Source organism: Cervus canadensis, chromosome 23, assembly GCF_019320065.1.
Source record: "Cervus canadensis isolate Bull #8, Minnesota chromosome 23, ASM1932006v1, whole genome shotgun sequence".
NCBI classification, from domain to species: domain Eukaryota; kingdom Metazoa; phylum Chordata; class Mammalia; order Artiodactyla; family Cervidae; genus Cervus; species Cervus canadensis.
Genome location: NC_057408.1, coordinates 36,532,113 through 36,554,495, shown reverse-complemented (window position 1 = coordinate 36,554,495; position 22,383 = coordinate 36,532,113). Strand labels below are relative to the sequence as shown.

The following is a 22,383-nucleotide window of genomic DNA, read 5'->3' as shown; positions in this document are numbered from 1 at the left end:
TTTTTACTTAAAAAAGGCCCTTTAACAAATTATAGTCTAAAATACAATTTACCAAAATTAATACCAACTTAAAAAAAGATGTAGAGTATCTGAGTAGCTTTATGTTTATTAATGAATTGAATTTAATATCAAAAACTCCCAGAGAAAACCTCAGCATAAGATAATTTCATTAGTAAATTCTGTCAAACATTTAAGGAAGAAATAATATCAATCTTACACAAACTCTTTCAGAACACAAAGGATAAAGGCACAGTTGCCAACTTGTTTTATGAAACCAGCACAACCTTAATGCCAAGGACCTTATATGAATATAAATCAGATTAAACTATACATAAATAAATCATGAAAAACTATGATTTAATCTCAGGACTACAAAGTTTGTTAACAATTCAAAGACAAATCAGTGTAACCCACCATACCACCATATCCAGGTAGTAAAGAAGAAAAGAAAAAGACTGATGCAAAGAAAGCATCAGACAACGTTCAATACCCATTCATTATGGAAAAAATTGTTCAGAACTCTCAGCATATGAGGCACAAAAAAGAATTTGCTTAATTTATTGCAGGTATCTGTAAAAAATTTACAACTACTAAATTCTTAATAGTAAAACACTATACATATTTTCCCTAATATTGGAAATAAAGTAAGTTTCTCTGCTCTTGCCACTTCTATTGTATTGGAGGTCTTTGACAGTTCAATAAGGGAAGAAAAATAAACACAAGGCACATAAGTTGAAAAGGAAGAACTGTATATATCCTTATTCTCAGGTGGCATGATCATTTGTACAGAAAAAAACTAAGGAATCAACTACAAAAAACAACCTAGATCTAAATCACGGGTTTAACTCTGTTACTCAAAAACTAATGTGTGAGTTTAACAAAATCATACTAACATACTAACAGCAAATATTGGGAAAGTGAATTTTAAAATAGTCTTATTTACAATACCATCAAAAGTATAAACTATTTGGAACAAATTTCATAAAAGACATGTAAGCCCTATACAGTGAAAACAACTAAACATTGCAAAAATAAATTAAAGACTTAAATAACATGGAGATATAGACTGCATTTATGGATGTAAATTTGGTATTTCTAAGATATTAATTCTCCCCACAATGATCTCCCTACAATTCAATGTAAATAGGCTTCTTTTAGAAACTGGCAGGACAATTCTAAAATGTATATGGAGAAGACAAGGATTTGGAATAGACAAAGCAATCTTGGAAAAGTGGGACAAAGCTGGAGCGCTTACACTACCCGACTTCAAAGGTTCTTACAAAATTATAGAAATTATGACAGTATGGTGAACTTCTCTGGTACGGTGGATAAGAATCTGTCTGCCAATGCAGGGGACATGGGTTCAGTCCCTGGTCTAGGAAGATCCCACATGCCGCTGAGCAACTTAGCCTGTGTGCCACAACTACTGAGCCTGTCAGCTGCAACTACTGAAGCATGCGCACTTAGAGCCTTTACTCTGCAACAAGAGAAGCCACTTCCACGAGAAGCCCGTGCACCACAACGAAGAGTAGCCCCTGCTCATGGCAGTGAGACAAAGCCTGGGTGCAGTGACAAAGATCCAGCACAGCCAAAAGTTATTAAATAAATACATACATAAATAAAGATAAATAAATAAGCTATGTATTCTATTAAATAAAGAGACAGTTTGATATCTACATAAGGATAGACAAATCCATACAACAGACTAGAATGTCTAGAAATATACCAATAGCTAATGATCAATTGGTTTTGACAAAGGTATTAGATAAAGTCAATGCAGGAAGGCCAGTCTTTACAACAAATGTTGCTGAAACTACCAACACCCCTCCCTCATACTACACAAAAATTAATTTGGGATGGCTCATTGACCTAAATATCAAAATGAAATTGCCAACTGTTTAGAAGAAAATATAGGAGAATATCTTATGATTTGGGACTAGATGAGCAATAACCATACAAGAAAAATAACAAAAATTAACAAATTAGGTTTCATCCAAATTAAAACTTCTGTTCATTAAAAGACACCATTAAGAGAATAGATAGTTAAGATTTTTATTAAGAATATATAATGAACTCATACAATTTGATGACAAAAATGAAGGCAATTTTTCAAATGGGCAAGATCTGAAAAGACACTTCACAATGGTAGTCATACAGATAACCAGTAAGCACGTGAAAAGAGCTCAATGTCATTATTCACCAGTCAAGTGAATACTGAAACCACAAAGAGATACTACTCTACATCCATGACAATGGTTCAAAAGTTAAAAGACTGATAACACCAAATAATAGCAAAACTGTATAGAACTTTCATACATTCTTGATGAGAATTCAAAATGGTGCAAATACCTTGGAAAAACATTTGGGCCATTTCTTATAAAGTTAAACATGCTGTTTAAAATTCTACTCTTATATATGCAAGAAAAGTGAAAACACTGGTTACAAAAAGACTTGTATAAGAATGTTAATCACAGCTCTGTTTATGATAGACAAAAACTGGAAACAGTCGTATGTCCATCAACAGGTGAATGGATAAACAAAATGTAGTATAACCATAAAAGGAAATATTACCCAGCAAAAAAATCAGTAAAGAAAGTACATACTATTTCTTTCCATTAATGTGAAGTTTTAGAAAGTCATAACTAATCTATGTGAAAGGTGTTTATTATATGATTTGCATGAAATTCTGGAAAGGTAAAATTAAAATACGGGAAGAAGAAGAAGAAGGAGGGGAAGGGAAAGGGGAAGGAGAAGCAGAAGCAAAGTGGTGGCCTCCTTGAGGGGCAACTGACTGAGACAGATCACTTGGAAGACTGGGGGACTCCTGGGATGCTGGAAATCTTGATAGCCTGCAGTTCATCTTCCAGGGGGCTGGAAATGTTCTATATCTTAATAAGAGTATATTCATTTTTAAGTTGTACATTTAAGATTTGTACATTTCAACATGCCTTTAAAAATGTTTACAATTACTATAATTGAAGGGGGTAGGAAGAGGCAGAGATGGCACAAGAATGCTGAGAGTTGCTGTGTGACGGATGTATGAAGGTTCATTATATTATGGTGATTATTTTGCATATGTTTGAGATTTTTCATAACAAAAAATTTAAATCAATAAATAAACATAACAAACTCACTGCCAACAATTGTCAACTCAAGGTCAATCTATTTTATTTTCAACCTCCTTCAACTTCCTTTCCTTCCAGTATGATTTTGCAGCAAATCCACACTAAGCCCCTGCTCTGTTGCCAGAGTCTGCACTGGGGTCTGCATGAACAGCAACAGAAAGGACAGACCAAGTCCTGCTGTCAAGGCATTCAGCAAGAGGCCAGGTAGCCCATGAATGAATAAGGCAATTTCAGATAGTGAGGTTACTGTGACAATAAAAACTAGCAATGGCAGAGAGTGACGGTGGGTGGTCCAGAAGCAGCTCTTTATTGGGGTGGTCAAAGAATACCTTTCTGAGAGAGTCACATCTGAGCCAAGATTGAATGAGGAGGAAGAGTAGCTGTGGAAAGGATCCTCATTCAAAGTCAAGGGCCTGGGGTGGATCTGAGCAGGCCATGCTAAGTGATAGAGAGAAGGCTGGCATGGCAGGAGCAGTACTGAGTCCCTGGGAGCTCAGCTGGTAAAGAACCCACCAGCAATGCAGGAGACTCCGGTTCGATTCCTGGGTCGGGAAGATACCCTGGAGAAGGGATAGGCTACCCACTCCAGTATTCAAGGGCTTCCCTGGTGGCTCAGACGGTAAAGAATCTGCCTGCAGTGTGGGAGACCTGGGTTCGATCCCTGGGTTGGGAAGATCCCCTGGAGGAGGGCATGGCAACCCACTCCAGTCTTCTTGCCTGGAGAATCCCACAGTCAGAGGAGCCTGGTGGGCTACAGTCCAGGCAGTCGCAAAGAGTCAGACACGACTGAGCACCTAAGCACAGCACATGTGAGACAAGGTGAGGTCTGAGGTGGGGCACTGACCGGCCACGTGGGCCCCGGAGAGGATGCCAGGAGCTTGTGTTCCAAGTGCAATGAGGAGCTTGCAGAGGACGCTCCAGCTCCCCCCAAATGATTTACAGTTTAAGAAGGTCACTTTGCCTGGTGAAGAATGGACTGGGAGAAAGGAAGCAGGAAAAGAATGTTGGGGGCCAAGGTAGGGGTGCAAGCAAAAGAAGAGAGGGTGGCCAAGGTGTGGGGAGAAGTGTGCAGTCCTGGGATTTGTGGAGCGTGGGGAGCCACTCCAGGGGGTGGGAAGAGGAAGCAGATTCTTGGTGGGGCTGAGAAGGAAGGAGACTGGGAGGGAGGGCAGGTTGTGGGGGAGGGCAAGGGTGCCATCTGGGCCCCATGACGTCTGAGAAGACAAGTTGTGATGCAAGTAAAGGTCCTGCCTGAAGGATTGGGATACAGGAGTGCGGTGCTCAGAGCAGACAGAAGAGGAGCAGCGAAAGAAATGCGCTGAGGGCCAGAAGAATGAGTGCACGTGCACATATAGTGCGGATCTCCTCTTCTGCTTTACTGGCTAGTGAAAGAGGTCAAAGGACACCGACCCAGGGGAGGGGTTGTATCCCTGGGTCAGGAAGATCCCCTAGAGAAGGCAATGGCAACCCACTCCAGTACCCTTGCCTGGAAAATCCTATGGACAGAGGATCCAGAAGGGCTATAGTTCTGGGGTCGCAAAGAGTCAGACGCCACTGAGGAACTGAGCACAGAGCCTTAAACAGAGAATCTAGAAGTAGCTGCAACTTTATTTTAAAAAACTCATACAGAGACACTGGCATTTCACCTATGCCATGGGGTTATGAGGATTACATGAATTCACATAAATAAGATGCTTTAAAAAGTGCCTGGCACATATTCAGGGTTCACTGCATATTGTTTTTAAGTTTCAATTCCAGAAGAAAAAGACTAGCTAGTAAGGAATCTTTGCATATCTGGGATTTTTGTCCATCTGGAAAGGAATTCAGTTAGATGCTCTACCTCATACTTAAGTGAAAATATATTTCATGTGGATTAAAGATGTACATGGAAGAAATCAAGCTAGAGAAGTATGAGAAAAACATTTGGATGAACAGTCAGTTGTCTAGCTTCAGCATAAAGATAAAGGAGGCCTTTTAAAGCTATACAGAAAACCCAGACTCAATCATGAGGAGTCTGACCACATACAAAATCTTGGGGGGCAAAATGCTATAAATCTTCCAAGGATACAAGTTAAGTAAGGAGCTGGATCTTGTATGTGCAGATGGCGTCACCTGGAACTTGAGAAAGCTGCACCAGGGTATCAGAGGCCTGACAATAGCCAAGAACGAGCTAAGAGGGGAGAAGTCCAGGAATGTACTCCACATAGCCAGCCAAAAAAGCTTTAAGGTTAAAAACAAAGCATAACCAGTTACCACTAACCTTAAGAAGATAAACATTGTGAATGACGAAAAAGTTAATAGAGTGAATAAAGCTTTTGTAGATATACAAAAGGAACTGGCAAACTTCTCAAAAGGCTGTTCCCTTGAACCTCTGCAGAAACAACTGATATCTCAGCAGTGTCATGAAAACGTACCAGTTAATGTTGATGAAGCTACAAGATTAATGGCTCACTTGTAATACACCGATGATGCATCAAATTCCCCAAAACAACCAATAAATTTAATCTTCTATACAAGAAAAAAAAAGTTAAGTAAGGAAATATTGCATCATAAATGACAAGCAGAGGATGAATTTCACCAAAATACAAAGATGCCCAGAAAATGATAAACAACCCAATGAAGATTTCTTTTCACAAAAGAAAATGCAAACCATCAAGAAATAAGTGAAAAGAGGCTTTATCTCAGTGGTATTTAAGTGAGCTAATGACCTTCGCCTTTTCACCTATCCAATTTGACCCAGCTTTCTTAGATATTGATGCTGGGAGTGTGAATTGCTACAACCTTTCTTGGATGATCTAGGAAATTAAAATATGCATATCATTCCACTCAGTAATTTCTCTTTTAGGAATTCAGACAAAGGAAATAAAAAGCATTAGCATATACAAGATATTTGCTGCTGCACTATTAGAACTAGCAAAGCACTGAAAAAAACTGAATGCTCATCGATAGGAAAATGATTAAATAAACTATGGTTCATTACATTTTGTCATATTGTCAGCTATTAAAAGCACATGTGAGTGTATACATATATACACTCTCCAGTATACCGGAGAGATGTGTGTGACTTGTTAAGGAAAAAGGCAAGTAATGTGGTAAAGAACTAATATTCTACTTTTGTTTTTTGTTTTCTGTATATGTCTTGTTTTGTTGTTGTTGGGTATGTGGTAATGGTACAACCCACTCCAGTATTCTTGCCTGGAGAATCCCATGGACGGAGGAGCCTGGTGGGCTACAGTCCACGGGGTCGCAAAGAGTCAGTCACGACTGAGAGACTTCACTTCACTTTACAGGCATTCCAGGTGGCGCTAGTGGTAAAGAACCCACCTGCCAATGCAGGAGACATAAAAGAAGCAGTTTCGATCCCTGAGTTAGGCGGGCATGACAACCCACTCCAGTACTCTTGCCTGGAGAATCCCATGGACAGAGGAGCCTGGTGGGCTACAGTCCATAGGGTCACAAAGAGTCAGACATGACTGAAGTGACTTAGCATGCATGCCTGTATTCATACATGTGTGTAATGGCATAGGAGAAGAGACCCAACTGCCAATGTTGATCATCTCACAGAAATAGGGTGGAAAGGTGGGAAGAGCATATGTAAGAACTTTTCTTCTGAAAAATTAAAATCTGGTGTAAAATAGATACTTTCTCTTTACAAACTTTTGTGTCACGTGACTTCTTTCTGAAAACGTTTTTAAAAACGAAGGATAAATAAGAGTCTAGTAGCCAGAATATACCTGGTCATGGCAGCCCACTGCAGTACTCTTGCCTGTAGAATCCCATAGACAAAAGAGCCTGGTGGGCTACAGTCCATATTGTTGCAAAGAGTGGGCATGATTGGAGCATCTTAGCACACACGCATGCATCCAGAACACATTTTTTAAAACTGTAACAACTCAACAACAAAAGGCAAGCAATCCAGTTAAAAACTGGACAAAGAACTGGAACAGACATTTCTTCAAAGATATACAAATTGCCAACACCACATGAAAAGATGCTTAACATCATTATGCAAATCAAACCCACAAAGAGATGTCACTTCACACGTACTAGGATGATTAGAATTAACAAAACAAAACCAGAAGATGAGTGTTGGTGAAGATGTGGAGTCCTTGTTAAAAATGGAATTACAGTATGACCCAATAATTACACTGCTAGGAATAAATTCAAAAGAATAGAAACTAACACACCTTCAAGTTCACGACAGCAGTATTCACACAAAAGCCAAAAAGCCGAAACAGCTCACATGTCCATCAATGGCTTAATAGCTAAAATAGGTGTCAATCCTAAAGGAAATCAATCCTGAACGTTCATTGGAAGGACTGATGCTGAAGTTGCAATATTTTGGCCGCCTGATGTGAACAGCCAGCTAATTGGAAAAGACCTTGATGCTGGGAAAGACTGAAGGTAGGAGGAGAAGGGAATGCGAGAGGATGAGATGGTTGGATGGTAACGACAACTCAATGGACATGAATTTGGGCAAACTGGGAGATGATGAAGGACAGGGAGCCCTGGGGTGCTGCAGTCCATGGGGTCGCAGAGTCGAACACAACTTGGTGACAACATATATACACTACGCAGCTATAAAAAGGAATGAAGTTCTGATATATAATACAAAGTGTATGAATCTCAAAAACACTATACTATATGGAAGACGCCTCACCAGAAAGATCCCATGTATGATTCCATTTACTTGAGGTTGGTGGCTCAGTGGTAAAGAATCTGCCTGCTCATGAAGGAGATATGGGTTCCATCCCTGGAGCGGAAAAATCCCACATGCTGTGAAGCAACCAAGCCCCAGCATCACAATTACTGAGCTCACCTGCCTCACCGACTGAAGCGGGCAGAACCTAGAGCCCATACTTGGCAACAAGAGAAGTCACCGCGATGAGAAGCAAGCGCGTGGGAACTACAGAGTAGCACCTTCCACTTCCCCACTGCCTGCAGCTAGAGGAAAGCGTACGCAGCAGTGAAGACCCAGCACAGCGAAAAATAAAACAAATTTTAAAAAGCGTTATCAGCGGTTGCCAGGGGCCGGGAGGGAGGGGACAATGGGGAGTAACTCTTAGTGGCGTATGAGGTTTCCCCTACGCTGATACAAATGTTTCCAAACTAGTAACAATGGTGTTTGTGCAACATTGCAATGGAGCTGGTCACCTTAAAATGGCTAACGAGTTGGGTGAATTTCACTTCAATTAACAACAGAAAATAATAATAATAAAGATAAGCTCCTTAGTGCTCCTGCCAAGAGCAGGCTGGACTGGAGACCCGAAGCATCGCTTCCCCCAGCGGCGCCCTTGTTGGCCGCCGCGGCCCAGGTCAGGACCCGGGCTCCCAAGTCTAGAAGCGACGGTGCTGGAGGCGGGCGCATTCTCAGCTCCCGATGCTGCCAACCCAACCCAGCCTGAGCTGCTTCGCTCAGGCTCCCATGTGATGTGGATCCCCAAACTGAAAAATCTGCCTGCAATTCAGGGGATCCAGGTTCGATCCCTGTGTCGGGAAGACTCCCTGGAGAAGGGAATGGCAATCCATTGTATGGACAGAGGAGCCCGGTGGGCTACCGTCCGTAGTCTCGCAAAGAGTGGGACGCGACTGAGCGCTGAATACTTTCACTTGACTCCCAGCCCGCGGAGGCCAGGCGGGACCCAGGGGCGGGGCCAACGGCGGCGGAAGGGTCGGCCCCCGGACGTCCGCCCGGACGCGGAGGGACCGGAACCCTTCAGCCGAAGGTGCCTGGCTCCGGAGGACGGTCGGATCCGGAGGACGATCGGATCCGGATGTCAAAGTTCGCCGGTTTAGGAAGCCGGCTTCCGGAGTCTCCTTTTTGCTACCGGGTCTCTGCGGCGTGGGCTACCTGCGGGGATGAGGCAGAAGCACTACCTTGAGGCCGCGGCATGGAAACTACAAGATAGCTGCCCGGGCCAGGCCCGCTACCTCCTGTAAGAGAGAAGGGAAGGGGAGAGGGAGGCGAGCGGCAGGCGGGTGTGTCCCGTCCCTTACGAATGTCTGTCTCTTTTGCAGCTGGGCCTACAGCTCGTCACACGGTAAGGAGGACGCCCGTTGGTTGTGGGTCGGGCTCTGGTGGCCCCGCTCCCTCCCTTCCGCACGAGGAACTAGATGATCTAGAGAAATCTGATCGACCCACAGCCATTATAAACCCCCTCCAGAGGCTTCTCAGTTCCTTTAAAAAAAAATAAAAACGAATGCCTTACCTTGCCTGACCTATTGGCATTTGACACAATTGATCAGTCTACTCGAAATAGTTTCTTCACTTGGCTTCCAGATCATCACCGAGTTCAACTCCTGCCTCTTTAGCCAGTACTTCTTGATCTGCTTTATTGGCGCCTCCTAACTTCCCCACCCTCCAAATGATTGAGTGTCCCAAGACTCAGCCCTATGAACTTCTTTTCTACCTACACCCAATTCCTTGATTACAGTTTTTCATGCGGTCTTACGGGTTTTAAATTCTTCATACTGAGGACTTCCAAACTTATTTTCCAGTTTAGACTACTCCCCTGAATCCTAGACTCATCCAGATGACTTAATTTTTTTTGAATGTCACATTAGGCGAAAACTCGAGCTTTATCCCCCAACACGACAACCCCCCTTCCCCAGTTCTTCCCATTTTAGTAACCAGTAACCCCATCCTTAAGATTCATTCAGCCCCAAAACTTAGGAGCCACTCTTGTCTCATTAACAGCCTTCCTCCCCAGGACAATATGCCAGTAAATCCTGTTGGCTTTAGAATGTATCCAACATCTAGCCACCTCTTTCCACATCCCTCTTACCATCCTGTCCAAGCCATCAGTTTCTCTCCTGGATTATTGCCAACGGCTCCCATGCATCTCTACATTCCAGGCTCAATCCAGCAGTCAGTGTGAGCCTAACAGAAACTAAGTTAGATTCATGTCAGTTCTCTGCTACAAACTCTGAAATGACTGTCTACCTCAGTAAAAGTGAAGATCTTCAATAAGAGTCCACAGATAGACCTATGTCATAGGTCTGCATTACCTCTTTGAGCTGCTCTCCCTTTTTTTTCACTGAACTTCAACCACTGCCAGGCCCCCCTGTTGTGTCATGGCCTTTGCAACTGCCCTTCCAGTACCTGGAAGTCTTACCTCACATACCTGCTTGGATTCCTTCCTCATTTCCTTCTGAAAATGTCACCCGATGAAGCCTTCCCTGGCTTCCCTATTTAAGATAATAGCAGCTCCATCAGCAATCTACATTCTTTCCAGTCTTTTTTTTTTCTCCCCAGCACTTAACATTTGGCATTGTGTTCATTGTCTGTCTCCATGAATTGTGCTCTGTTCACCGGTATCTCCCACAACCAGTGCTTGGCCCATAACAGTCTCTCAGTGTGAATGAATTTTACATTTTTCAGAGCTAAGTTCCAAGCATGGTCCTTAGCTTTTCAGTAGTGCTATTCCTAGCACTTAACACAGGACTTAGCCTTAAGTATTTATACAGATGGTGTGCCCACCTTCCTTTTCAGCAACATCACCTTCACACTTCACCTTTCCCTAAATAACCATGCTTGCTTTTTCACTGTACTTGTACCCAAAAGCCCTTTACCAATAATAGATGGCTTTTTCAAATATAGGTAAGAGTTTATAGTCATCTACAATGACCTTTGTCAAGCTTCTTTGATATGTTTCTAGCTAGTCTATATAGAGTTTAATAATTTTCAGGGCATTTTAATCATATTCTGTAACTAGTTCTTACCAGTCTTACCTTCATTTCCCTAGGGCTCCCCAAGAACATGAATTCTATAAAGATAGCAAGTCCTTTACTTCCATATTTATGTCTCCAGCCTAGCATGGCAGATGGTCAGTGAATGCTTTCTTGATTGCATAAAGGGCCTGGGGCAAGTCTGTTGTCCTGTTACCTTGTACTGCAGACAATGCCCAGCTCACAACCACAAAACTGTGCTGATTGTTTAAAAAAGAAAAGTCACAATGTTGTTATTTCATGATAAATGTGTTTGTAAAATTTGTGAGACTTACAGCCTTTTTTTACTTGGTAGCAGTAATGAACAGCATAGCAAAGAGTGGCTCAGTTCAGTCGCTCAGTTGTGTCTGACTCTTTGCAACCCCATGGACTGCAGCATGCCAGGCTTCCCTGGCCATCACCAACTCCCGGAACTAACTCAAACTGATGTCCATCGAGTCAGTGATGCCATCCAATCATCTCATCCTCTGTTGTCCCTTTCTTCTCCTGCCTTCAGTCTTTCTCAGCATCAGGGTCTTTTCCAGTGAGTCAGTTCTTCGCATCAGGTGGCCAAAGTATTGGAGATTCCGCTTCAGTCTTTCCAGTGAATATTCATGATTGATTTCCTTTACGATTGACTGGTTTAATCTCCTTGCAGTCCAAGGGACTCTCAAGAGTCTTCCCCAACACCGCAGTTCACAAGTGTGAATTCTTCGGCGCTCGCTTTCTTTGTAGTCCGACTCTCACATCCATACATGACTACTGGAAACACCAGAGCTTTGACTAGACGGACCTTTGTTGGCAAAGTAATGTCTGCTTTTTAATATGCTGTCTAGGTTGGTCAGATTTTCTTCCAAGGAGCAAGCATCTTTTAATTTCATGGCTGCAGTCACCATCTGCAGTGATTTTGGAGCCTCAAAAAATAAAGTCTGTCACTGTTTTCCCATCTATTTACCATGAAGTGTGATGGGACCGGATGCCATGATCTTAGTTTTCTGAATGTTGAGTTTTAAGCCACCTTTTTCACTCTCTTCTTTCATTAAGAGACTCTTTAGTTCTTGTTTGCTTTCTGCCATAAAGGTGGTGTCATCTGCATAACTGAGGTTATTGATATTTCTCCTGGCAATCTTGATTCCAGCTTGTGCTTTATCCAGCCTGGCATTTCGCATGATGTGAAAAAGGGTGGGGAGTTAACCTATCTGTTGCTAAAAAGAGTGACTCGATAGAACTATAGTGTTTTGTAAAATAAATTATTGCCAATTTATCTTTGTAGATTCTCATATTTTGAATTTTGCTTAAGGAAAATTTGTATTTGCTCATACTAAATAATATACTCTTTTGCATCTATAATATTGATAGTTTGTGGTAACAGAATACTCTGATTTGATGATTTACGGGTTTCACTTGTGTAATTTTAGATGATAAAAGCACTTTTGAAGGAACATGTCCATACTGTTTCCAGTTGCTTGTTCAGGATAAATCTCGAGTGCGCCTCAAACCCAAGCCCAAACTGACACCCAAAATACAGAAACTTCTTAATCGAGAAGCAAGAAATTATACACTCAGTTTTAAAGAAGCAAAAATTCTGAAAAAGTACAAAGACTCCAAAAGTGTGCTGGTAAGATTTCAATTCCATTCTGTATAAGTAAACTAGACTTTTCTTTCACTTACAATAAGGTTAAGAATTAGCCTGAATATAACTCAGAGGTTTGTAGTAGTATATTTAGATTGTCAAAATATATACATAAGATTTTTTTCTAGTGATTACTGTTTCATCAAGATACAGCTTAGTTTTGTTTCTCAGTGTTACCTAAAGCCAAAAATCATGAACTCTCAATGCCCAGATTTTATTGTTGAGCACAATTATTTTCACAAATTTGAGGATTTCTTGAGCTCACCAGTGTGACATCATCTGAACTGCAGTTACCACTAAATATTTTCAGCTAATGGTCCTTTTCTTCAGACACAGTAAAATGTATTAGGTATACACAAGGAAAGAGCATTAAGTACCAGTGTCATTTCTTCAGTCACCCCCCTCTGTGTCAGAGTATGTATTTAAGTTTATGTCCAACAAAGATAAGTGTCTTATGTTCATTCATCAAACGTTTATTGAAATTTTTACCTTATGCCAAACAGTGCTATATATTGGAGATGTAAAGTGGAATAAAACAACCAAATTAAATTACTTATGGTTTACTATGTAGAGACCAGTACTAGATAGACTTTATCTGCATGTTCTGTGTTAACATTTATCAACTATTAAAGTGCCTGGTTATTACCTAGGCACTGTGCTGGGCACGGTGGACACTGTGACAGCTTAGGTCTGGCCTAAGACTAGAGTCAGTAACAACTTGGATTGGAACTGCCATATTTAGGAGTCTACTGTTATTGGACAGGTAAGTGCATTTTCGTAAAGCAACTTAAACCTCTATGAATGCATTTTTACCTGCTCATGAACATCATAGTACTTCTCATAAACTAGTTTGTATTAATTTTGTTGAGGCCTGGGCCAAATCTGGTGCCTTGTGAGTCAGATGTGTAGAAGAAGAGCATTTAGCTGCAAAATGGACCATGTCTTGAACAATGAATCCTGAAAAGAAAGTCAACCTCTATTCTTAATGAAGTGAAGTAGGGTGAGAATTCATATGCCTGGTTTTATAAATTAGACTTGTATTTATATATAGATTCACTAAGGGTCTGACGGAGTCAGTTATTTTCAGTGATATTTTGCCATATTTTATTGGGAAAAGGCTTGGAATTTTTCTGCAAAAAAAAAGACAAAGGATTAATCTCAAAAATATACAAGCAACTCTTGAAGCTCAATTCCAGAAAAATAAATGACCCAATCAAAAAATGGGCCAAAGAACTAAACAGACATTTCTCCAAAGAAGACATACAGATGGCTAACAAACACATGAAAAGATGCTCAACATCACTCATTATTAGAGAAATGCAAATCAAAACCACAATGAGGTACCATTACACGCCAGTCAGGATGGCTGCTATCCAAAAGTCTACAAGCAATAAATGCTGGAGAGGGTGTGGAGAAAAGGGAACCCTCTTACACTGTTGGTGGGAATGCAAACTAGTACAGCCACTATGGAGAACAGTGTGGAGATTTCTTAAAAAACTGGAAATAGAACTGCCATATGACCCAGCAATCCCACTTCTGGGCATACACACTGAGGAAACCAGATCTGAAAGAGACACGTGCACCCCAATGTTCATCGCAGCACTGTTTATAATAGCCAGGACATGGAAGCAACCTAGATGCCCATCAGCAGGTGAATGGATAAGGAAGCTGTGGTACATATACACCATGGAATATTACTCAGCCGTTAAAAAGAATTCATTTGAATCAGTTCTAATGAGATGGATGAAACTGGAGCCCCTTATACAGAGTGAAGTAAGCCAGAAAGATAAAGAACATTACAGCATACTAACACATATATATGGAATTTAGAAAGATGGTAACGATAACCCTATATGCAAAACAGAAAAAGAGACACAGAAATACAGAACAAACTTTTGAACTCTGTGGGAGAAGGTGAGGGTGGGATGTTTCAAAAGAACAGCATGTATACTATCTATGGTGAAACAGATCACCAGCCCAGGTGGGATGCATGAGACAAATGCTCGGGCCTGGTGCACTGGGAAGACCCAGAGGAATCGGGTGGAGAGGGAGGTGGGAGGGGGGATCGGGATGGGGAATACATGTAAATCTATGGCTGATTCATATCAATGTATGACAAAACCCACTGAAATGTAAAAAAAAAAGTTATAAAATATTGTAAAGATATAAATGCCCAGATATTAAAGGGTGTCTTACATATAAGAATTTAATGAATATACAGTTTATTGGATTAAATTATAAGGAGAAATAAGACTCACTATTTCTTCTTTTTGTGGCAGTTGATTACTTGTAAAACGTGCAACAGAACAGTTAAACATCATGGAAAAAGCAGAAGCTTTCTGTCAGCACTGAAGAGCAATCCTACCACTCCTACGAGTAAACTCAGCCTGAAGACCCCAGAGAGAAAGACTCCAAGTTCTGCAAACCTAAATCACATGTCTGGTTCCAAAGGCAAGAGCCCAGCATTGATTTTCAGGTATCTTAATCCACGCTATATAAATGGCCGTTGTTAACCCCCTGAGTTCTAATTTCTCTGTTTAATAAACACTCCCTGAAACTGCCATAGAGTTGAGGAAGTCATCACTGCACTGACTTCCAGGTGTGTTCCTCTACATCCAGCCTCTCCCTGGGCTCATTCCCAACTGCTCTTAAATATGTCCCCTTCCCACCCCTACACGTCCCCACAGGTAACCACTCAAACCTGCCCATCCTAAGTTTCCTTAATCTATAAATGAACATGCCCTTCTAGATATTCTGACCTGAAATGGTCAGTGTAGTTGACAGTCCTGCTCCCTCTGTCCTGGCCCAGTTAGTCACCAGTTTCTATCCATCCCGCCTCCAAGGTGTTCGCAACTGTCCTCTCCTTTTTCTCCATGCTGCTGCTGTCTGTTCAGATCATTATTCATCCTTTGCCAGGATTACTACAATAATTCCCTGAGTCTTCCTGCTTCTAGTTTCAAACCCTTGTAGTCCAATATTTATTAAAAAACACAGTTCTGATTAGAAAAACACAGTTCTGATTAGAAGCCTTTGGTACCCCACTCTGTGCATAGGGAAGAGACATACTGGCATGGGTTTCCAGCCCCCACTACCTGGCACCGTCTGTCTGCCTGTCACTTGCCTTAATTCATCCTTTGTGCCAGCAGAACAACCAGTCAGGGTTGACTTTCCTGCTCTAAACCTTCATTCTTTGTGGTTTCCCCTATCAGAAACAACAGAATAGGGATTTGTGAAATGATGTGAAGTTAACTATGTGACTGGGCACATGTTTTATTTTCAGTAATCCTCAATACTCTATTCATTATGCTGACCAATAAATTTAACTCCAAAGAAACTGTGAAAGGAATGTTTAAACATTTTTGTTACAGAAGAGTTTGGTAGCTTCTTGAAATTAAATAACAAACTCAGCAAAGACTGGATTATTTCTGCTTATTAAAATTGAGGTTTTTATATGAGGATTTGACATTTAAAATTTCAAGTCCAGTTTTCTCTGTATTCCTGATTATTTTGGTGTTTGATATGATAGGAATTCATCGTGAAAGTTTCTACTTATAGGATACATGCAGATAAAAGAAAATTTGGAATATTTAAAATAATTAACTTGCATTTAAACCAGACTGCTTGTTAAGCATACGCAGGAAAGAGAAAGTTATATCATGTTTATCATGGTTGGGCAGTCAGAAAAGAGATGAGATTGACAAACCCCAAATATTGTTTGGGGTTTGAACACAGTTGGAGAGAATGAAGTGGAAGGAGGCATAAATACACACATACCAGATGGGGAATCGTTTATTCAGTGGATATTTATAGAGAGCACCCACTGTGCTTGGTTCTTTTAAAAAGCACTGGAATATATAGTTAGCCATACAAAACATCTGCCCTCTAGAGCTCGCCTTGTGTAAGGGTGAAAATACAACAGAATGGTACCTGTATGCGTAGGTTGAGATTCTTCACTTTTGAGAAAGGAAATGGTCTTGAGCTATGAACTAAAAAAATGTTTTTGCAGTCCTTGCTTAGAATTGTCATGAATTTTGATGTCAGTCTTACAAGGAACTCAGTCCTAATGAGACTTTGCCTTTAGCTTTGTCTTTCAGGTGTGAAAGAAGCTTCTAGACATACCCATTATACCTTGTAAATGTTGCCGTTAGCCTGTAGTGAGGAGATTTTTTTTTTTTAACAAAGTGGGAATGACTTTGCTGGGTACAGCTACTGCTCATGTGTGGCCATAATTATTACAGAAGAGTAGAAAATGATTATAATAGTAGGTATCTAGGCTTAGTAGGAAGAACTGTTGTCTGTCTGTATATCTAAGTGTGGCTTTATGTTTCTTTTCAGAACACCTACATCTGGACAGTCAACACCCATTTGTTCCTCAAAGAATGTGAGCAAAACAAAGAAACACTTCTCTCAACTAAAAATGTTGCTTAGTCAGAGTGAATCCAAAAAAAATCCAAAGATGGACTTTAGAAATTTCTTATCTTCTTTGTAAAGGATGGACTATGAAAATAAGTTTAATGCAATTTCTGAAACTAAAGTTAGAAAAACTGCTTTTTTAAAAACTTGTTTATTCTTAAAATAAATGGAAACTCAGGTCCAAGAGCAAACTTTTCTTGGCATTCTTCAGTGTTTACGGAGAAAATACCTAATTGGAATGAAAAACTGAACCCTGCCTGCTTCACAGGGTGATTGCGAGGATCAAAAATATATGAAAGGTAAGTAGTAAATATAAATATGGACATTGAGTGGTTATATTATGATTTTCTCCTCCCTTAAGTTTTCATTATTTATGTCATTTTCTTTCATAAGAAATTGAGACCTTTATAAGAGGTCTACTTACTCCTTTCTAGGTGTCTGTGGCCTTACTGTTAATTCTAAAAAAGTGTAAACTATAATATTTCACTGTAAATGGCATTTCATTTGCTGTGGTGAATACCTACTTTTAGGTCTAAAATTTACATTGGAACATAACACAGTAACAGTTTAGCTATCTTAAGTATTTCCTGGAACATAGATATGCTTTTTTTAAATGATAGGCTAGGATTATATTCAACCTGGGTTTAAAAGCTCTTTAAATAAGTAACTTACTTTATAATCTGTTTCCAAGCCTCTTTGCTACTTAAAAGTTTAAAACTTAAATTTCTTAAGAACACACAGTGAAGAAAGGACAGTCTCTTCAGTAAATGGTACTAGGAAAACTGAAGAGCCACATGGAAGAAAATGAAACTACCACTATCTCACACCATACATAAAAAGTAAAATTAACTCATAGTGAATTAAAGACTTGAATGTTAAGACCTGAAACTATAAAATTCCCAGTAGAAATCATAGGCAGTATGCTCCTAACATCATCATTGCATTATCTTTCTAGATATGTCTCCTCAGGCAAGGGAAAGAAAACCAAAAATAAATGGGATTACATCAAACTAAAAAGCCTCCATACAAAAGGAAACCAATAAAATGAAAACCTGCCGAATGGGAGAAGATATCTGCAAATAATATAGCTGATAAAGTTGATAAACTCATATAACTCAACAACAACAATAAAAATAACCTGTTAAAAAATGGGCAGAGAAGCTGATAGACATGTTTCCAAAGTAGACATACAAATAACCAACAGACACATGAAAAGATATTCAACATCACTAATTAGGGAAATATAAATCAAAATCACAATGAAATATCACTTCACACCTGTCAGAACAGCCAGGATCAAAAAAGCCAACAAAGTGTTGGCAAGGATGTGGAGAAAAGGAAACCTTTGTACATACACTGTTAGTAGAAATATTAATTGGTATAGACATTGGAAGACAGATTTCTTCAAAAATTAAGAATAGAGCCATCATAAGATCCAGTTATCCCACTCCTTGCTATTTATCCAGAGAATACAAAGACACAAATCTGAAAAGTTATCTGTACCCCCATGTTCATTGTGGCATTATTTATAATAGCCAATATGGAAACAGCCTAAGTGCTCATCAACAGGTGAAGATTTAAAAAGATGTTACATATATACAGTGGAATACTACTCCACTAAAAAAAAAGATAAAATCTTGCCATTTGCAATAATATGGATGGGTATGGAAGGTATTATGCTAAGTGAAATAAGTCCAGCGGAGAAAGACAAATACCATATGACTTCACTCAAGTGGAATATGAAAAACTAATAAAAACAAATGAACAAACCAAACTGTGACAAACATACAGAAATAGAATACGGTACACCTGAAACTTCATAATGTTATAAATCATTGTTTCCTCAAATAAATAGAGAAAGGAAACAAGTAAAAAATACTTTTCCTCCATTAGAGCTTGGCAAACTGAAAAGTCAAGGTTATGAAAAAGTTGGCTTTGTAGTTACATGAAGGGAAATTACATTAACTAGTGCCAGCATCAAGGAGGGATGGCAACGCCCATCATTCTGGACTTGAACCACAGGCTGCAGAAGTGGGGCCTTCCCTTTGTGTCCACAGCATCCAGTGCAGTATCTTGGTCATGAGAGAGAGTTTACCTTTCTGGCTAACTTCTCACTGGAACAGCTGCTTCTCTTCAGCCCTTCTTGCTTTCCTGTTCCCTTACCTTCTCCCTGGTCACACACTCACAGTGAGCTCTTTGTAGTTCTCAGAACATACTTTCTTGCCAGCCTTGGACTCTGCACAGTTTGAGTCTGCCCTCCTCCAGTCCAACCCCACCCCACTGCATTATGAGGGGCCACTCTGTGATCACAGAGCTGGTGACCCTGTAGTTGCTGTTTCTCATTGTGTCCCTGACTGCCTAAACTTTTTGCAGACCTTGAGGATCTCACTTACTCCTCCAACACATAGCACAAGCTCTGCAAATATTCCTAAGTTACTACACTTAAATTCCTTCACCTACATTTTCCACAGTAGGTCCTTTACAGTCACATGACTGAAAAGTAGGTAAGAAATAGTAAAAATAGGAATTCTTACGTGGGGAGTGGTTCACATTAGGTTAGTTGCAAATCAAGAACACCATGGATTTTTTCTGTTTGGTAGAAGAGTCTGGGCATCTTTATAGTGTGGACAGAAATTGGTAGAAGAAAACAAACCTCTAAATCTTCATAAGCAGTGGTTTCTTAAGTGACACTAAAACACAGGCAAATATATATACAGATAAACTGGACTTGATCACAGGTAAAAACTTGAGTGCATCAAATGGGAACACCATCAAGAAAGTGAAAAGAGAACTTCCTGAGTGATACAGTGGGTAAGAATCTGCCTGCCAATGCAGGGGACACAGGTTCAGTCCTTAGTCTGGGAAGATTCCACATGCCACACAGCAACTAAGCCTGCAAAGCACAACGCCTGAGCCCGAGAGCTCCAATCACAGAAGCGCACTTGCCTGGAGCCTGCGCTCTGCAACAAAGAGCAGCCCGTGCTCACCACCACGAGAGAAAAGCCCACATGCAGCGGCCAAGGCCCAGCACAGCCAAAAATAATTTTTTTTAAAAGTGAAGAGAGGGGACTTCCCTGGTGGTCCAGTGGCTAAGACTCTGAGCTCCCAGTGCAGGAGGCCCAGGTTCGACCCCTGGTCAGGGAGCTAGATCCCACATGCTACAACTAAGACCCAGAGCAGCCAAATAAATAAATAAATAAAATTAGAAAAAAAAAAAAAAAGTGGAGAGAACCCACTGAATCAAGAAAATATTAGTATTTGTAAGTCGCATTTATCTGTTAAGAGGCCTGAATCCAGAATTACAGAGAACTCTTGAAACTAATAACAGCAACAAAAACGACAAAGGATCTAGCACACAATTCAACAAAAAAAAATAAATGGCTCCAATGAGCACATGAAAAGATCTTCAACATCTTACATCTAACATTAGTCATTATGGAAATGCAAATCAAAACAATGAGATGCCATTTCATACCCACTGGGATAGCTAAAATCACAAAAACAGTACAAGTGTTGGTGAGAATGTGGTGAAATGGGAACTCTCACGCATTGCCCCCAGGACTGTAAAATTGTGTAACCACTTCAGAAGAGTTTGGCGGTTCCTTAAAGTTTAAAGAGTTATCATATGACCCACAATGCTACTGCTAGGTATATATACCCAAGAGGACTGAAAACATGTTTATACAAAATCTTGTATATGAATATTCATAGCAGCATTATTTATAATAGCCCAAAAGTGAAAACTCAAATGTCTATCACGTGTTCAATAATGAATTACTAATGCATACTATAATGTGGATGAAACTTGAAACGTGTTAACTGAAAGAAGCCTAATACAAAAGGCCACATATTGTATCATTTGATTCACATGGAATGCTCAGAATAGGAAAATATACGAGGAATAGGTTGCTGAGGGGGAGGGCGGGGGAATGGGGAATGGACTGATAAATGAGAACAGGATCATTTTTCACAGTGATGCAAATATTCTGGAAAGAAAGTGAAAGTTGCACCTGGGGAGAGGGGAGGAGAGGGTGAGATGTATGGAGAGAGTAACCTGGAAACTTACATTACCATATGTAAAAGAGTCAACAGGAATTTGCTATATGGCTCAGGAAACAAACCAGGGGCTCTGTATCAATCTAGAGGGGTGGGATGGAGGGAGGTGGGAGGGAGGTTCAGAAGGGAGGGGATACATGTGTACCTATGGCTGATTCACATTGAGGTTTGCCAGAGAACAACAAAATTCTGTAAAGCAATTATCCTTCAATAAAATTTTTTTTTTAAATTTTTAAAAAGAAAGTGAAAAAAGTCAGGTCTGACTCTGCAACCCCATGGACTATACAGTCTATGGAATTCTCCAGGCCAGAATACTGGAGTGGGTATTCCCTTACTCCAGGGGATCTTTCCAACCCAGGGATCGAACCCAGCTCTCCCACACTGCAGGCAGATTCTTTACCAGCTGAGCCACCAGGGAAGCCCAAGAATACTGGATGGAATGGGTAGCCTGTCCTTTCTTCAGGAGATCTTCCCAACTCGGGGAATCTAACCGGGGTCTCCTGCATTGCAGGCAGATTCTCTACCAATGGAGCTACCAGGGAAGCCCCTAAATATTCTGGAGTTAGTAGTAATTATTGGGTAACTTTAAAAACCACCGAATATACTAAAACCCACTGAATTCTACACTTTATTATTATTTTTTTTTATTAGTTGGAGGCTAATTACTTTACAATATTGTAGTGGTTTTTGCCATACATTGACATGAATCAGCCATGGATTTACATGTGTTCCCCATCCCGATCCCCCCTCCCGAATTCTACACTTTAAAAGGGTGATTATAATGTGTAGTTATCTCATTAAAGCTGTTACTTAAAAAATGAAAATAAACATTACCTAAAAATATTACAGTGTATGTTGGCAGCAATGTAAATTGGTGCAGCTAGTATAGAAAAGGATATGTAGCTTCCTAAAAAAACTAGAAACAGAACTACCATATGATCCAGGAATCCCACTCCTGGGTATCTATCTGGAAAAACTGAAAACACTAATTCAAAAAGATTCATGCTCCCCAGTGTTCACTACAGCACTATTTACAATAGCCAAGACATGAAAGCAACCCAAATGCCCATTAAGAGATGACTGGATTAATAAGATACATACATATACATATGTGTATATACATATCTACATACATATATTAATACATACATATACAGATACATATGATGGAACATTAGTTCTAAAAAAGAACGAAAAGATTGCTTGGAGGAGAGCATGGCAACCCACTCCAATATTCTTGCCTGGAGAATCCCATGGACAAAGGAGCCTGCCAGGCTGTACTCCATAGGGTCACACAGAGTCAGACTTAGCACATACACATGCACTGTTATTTGCAGCAATGTGTATGGACCTAGAGAATATTATGCTTCATGAAATGTCAGAGACAAATAATGTATGATATCACATATGCAAAATAAAAAATAATATAAATGAATGTAAAACAAACAG

At 40.2% G+C, this 22,383-nt stretch overlaps 1 protein-coding gene and 1 pseudogene across 1 annotated transcript; both read left to right on the top strand.

The window, feature by feature from the left end:
- The first annotated feature begins 4,332 nt into the window (after positions 1-4,332).
- LOC122425537 lies at positions 4,333-5,666 on the top strand (annotated as a pseudogene).
- Positions 5,667-8,868: 3,202 nt separating this feature from the next.
- On the top strand, positions 8,869-17,069 carry C23H18orf21 (chromosome 23 C18orf21 homolog). Its single transcript, XM_043443643.1, has 5 exons — positions 8,869-9,061; positions 9,144-9,166; positions 12,251-12,450; positions 14,745-14,941; positions 16,801-17,069. Exons 1-5 carry the CDS (start codon positions 8,985-8,987, stop codon positions 16,952-16,954), a joined length of 651 nt encoding a protein of 216 aa, XP_043299578.1. The 5' UTR covers positions 8,869-8,984; the 3' UTR covers positions 16,955-17,069.
- Positions 17,070-22,383: the final 5,314 nt, after the last annotated feature.

Bases quoted from the DNA above. Each gene is read 5' to 3' on its own strand.
- C23H18orf21 (XM_043443643.1), top strand. From the start codon at position 8,985: ATGAGGCAGAAGCACTACCTTGAGGCCGCGGCATGGAAACTACAAGAT. The intron at 9,062-9,143 runs GTAAGAGAGAAG...TCTCTTTTGCAG, and splicing joins GGCCAGGCCCGCTACCTCCT to CTGGGCCTACAGCTCGTCAC. The intron at 14,942-16,800 runs GTATCTTAATCC...GTTTCTTTTCAG, and splicing joins AGCCCAGCATTGATTTTCAG to AACACCTACATCTGGACAGT.